This window comes from Nerophis lumbriciformis, linkage group LG22 (genome assembly GCF_033978685.3).
Source record: "Nerophis lumbriciformis linkage group LG22, RoL_Nlum_v2.1, whole genome shotgun sequence".
Classification (NCBI taxonomy): Eukaryota; Metazoa; Chordata; class Actinopteri; order Syngnathiformes; family Syngnathidae; genus Nerophis; species Nerophis lumbriciformis.
The window spans coordinates 18,539,254-18,541,257 of record NC_084569.2 but is presented as its reverse complement, the minus strand read 5'-3'; the positions used below and the strand labels follow the sequence as shown (position 1 = coordinate 18,541,257).

At 39.2% G+C, this 2,004-nt stretch overlaps 1 protein-coding gene across 1 annotated transcript; it reads right to left on the bottom strand.

Annotated features, from left to right (window-relative positions):
- Positions 1 to 548: 548 nt before the first annotated feature.
- On the bottom strand, positions 549 to 2,004 carry LOC133615057 (metalloproteinase inhibitor 2-like). The gene is made up of 5 exons (XM_061973398.2): positions 1,792 to 2,004; positions 1,555 to 1,634; positions 1,374 to 1,476; positions 851 to 963; positions 549 to 784 (listed from the first exon to the last, which is right to left on the bottom strand). The coding sequence occupies exons 1-5, from the start codon at positions 1,919 to 1,921 to the stop codon at positions 617 to 619; spliced, it is 594 nt and encodes a 197-aa protein (XP_061829382.1). The 5' UTR covers positions 1,922 to 2,004; the 3' UTR covers positions 549 to 616.

Genomic DNA, 2,004 nt, shown 5'->3' with positions numbered 1-2,004 from the left:
CGACCTTGCTATGGTAACAGTGAAAAAGTGGACTGGGTTTTCCATACAGTAATGCGGGTGTTACTGATGGAACATATAAGTACTGTCTTCAAATGAGTAATAGGGAAAAATAACAGGTTATTTTCTAATTCATATTCCTGCATTTAGTAAAACTGAAAAGTTTGAGGCTCAAGCCTCCGTAAAATAGACCTGACACCACCAATGGCTGAACAAATTGCCATTTTAAAAACCCTCAACAAAAAAAATACACTTCAAAACTCAACCCAATGGGATGACAATGTGAAACATGCTTTTACAACATATGAAAAGTGCTTTGAGAACATGAGTTAATGACATAAAAATTAAAATGACAAAAATTAAATTATCCTAGGTTCTTTCCTGCAGGACAAGGTGACAGTGTTGTGGCTGACAAGTCACCTTTTTAAAAAAAATAATATTTATTCATTTGATTGGGAAATCATAATATATGTACTGCAAAGACGGACATTTTTGAACTCATGATTGTCATTTTAAAAGCATGCAAACTCAACATAGTAAAAGACACTGCATTGCTTTAAATAGTTGTGATTTTTATTTTTTTTTCCTGCAAGGTGGGGATTTTGGAGTCTTTAATCCATTAACCCTTTGTGGGTGAGGCGGCCTCCTTGTACCAGACACAAGAACCATCTCTTCTCTTGATGCACGCACATTGTTTGTCCTGCCCTGAATCACCAAACAGCTTTTCCGTCCACAAGCACTCAGTCGGGCCGCTGATCCCACACGGGACAGATTCACAGCGAGTGATCTGGAGGATAAAACCCGATTAGGTTTGAACAAATTCTTGGAAATGATGACCGTTAGGTTTGCTTACCTTGCAATCACAGCCCATTGAATAACGCTCCACCAGGATCGTGTGGCTGCTTTTCCAGGGAACAATGTAGTCACACAATGAGATGTACAGAGACCCGTCAGATCTCATTCGCCCTAAAAGAGGGAAATATGGGTGACGAAAAAGCCGAACAGAGAATATGCCCCACTTAGATATCGTCAGCCTATGGTAAAATCAAAGTTATTTCTATAGCCCTTAATCACAAGTGTCTCAAAGGGCACAAGTCCACCACTTTAACTAGGCTTTGTTACATTTTATATCAATGTTTACATAAACTTAATTTAAACTACAGCATGTACATTTCACACTAGCATATTTTGCAACGAAATTTTGAATCTCAAAAGCCAAAACCTTCAGTTCTAAAGTCAAACATTTGAATTATTCAGTCAAAACAGCGTTACAGTTGATGAAAGTTGTGATGAACAAGTGACTCAAACTCACTTCCATCATCTTCATGCTGGAAAAATAAAACCTTTTGAGATCTACCAGCATATAAGATGCTTACCTGTGATCAAATATTCTACACCTCTGGTCAGACTCACACCACATGCTGCAGAGTTGGATGCAGTGTAGATGGTACCAAAGAGCTTCTTAGGGCCTCTGAATGTCTGGAAAATCAAATAACCAAAAGAAAATGTTGATTCATGCATAAACCTCATTAATTTGTATTAATGCCTCATAATCACCGCAATGTGTTGGATGTCATACTTGACGTCGTTATATTTACCAACGCCGGTTTTTTTTGCAACCACCTTTGCCCTGATGACTAGAAAGACAGAAAAAACTAGAATTACAACAAACTCTTTAAGAACCACAAAAGCCTCGGTCAGTCTTCATCTGTTTGGTAAAATCATAAAAGTGATTCAAATTCAAGCAGAGTCAACTGACATCAGTCCTACATTTAAAAGCAGGATCTCACTTACCGACACCTGACTGGCAAAAGGCGGTCTGTGGATGCGTGAGAGGACAACTGCAGGCGTGTGCTCCTTCTTGCAGCTGCCACATGCACAGCAGCACCAGGGGGAACACACAACACTTCATCCAACTCATCATGGAAGAAAATGGAGCTAAGAAGAGACAATTTTGGGGAAAAGAAGTTCAGCAGGCAAAAATTCTGATGTCCTTTCTGGACAAGG

Excerpts from the sequence above, each read along its gene's own strand:
- LOC133615057 (XM_061973398.2), bottom strand. The coding sequence starts at position 1,921 with ATGATGAGTTGGATGAAGTGTTGTGTGTTCCCCCTGGTGCTGCTGTGC. Across the intron at positions 964-1,373 it reads TGTAGAATATTTGATCACAG|GGCGAATGAGATCTGACGGG; the intron begins GTAAGCATCTTA and ends TCCCTCTTTTAG. Across the intron at positions 785-850 it reads CAATGGGCTGTGATTGCAAG|ATCACTCGCTGTGAATCTGT; the intron begins GTAAGCAAACCT and ends TTTATCCTCCAG.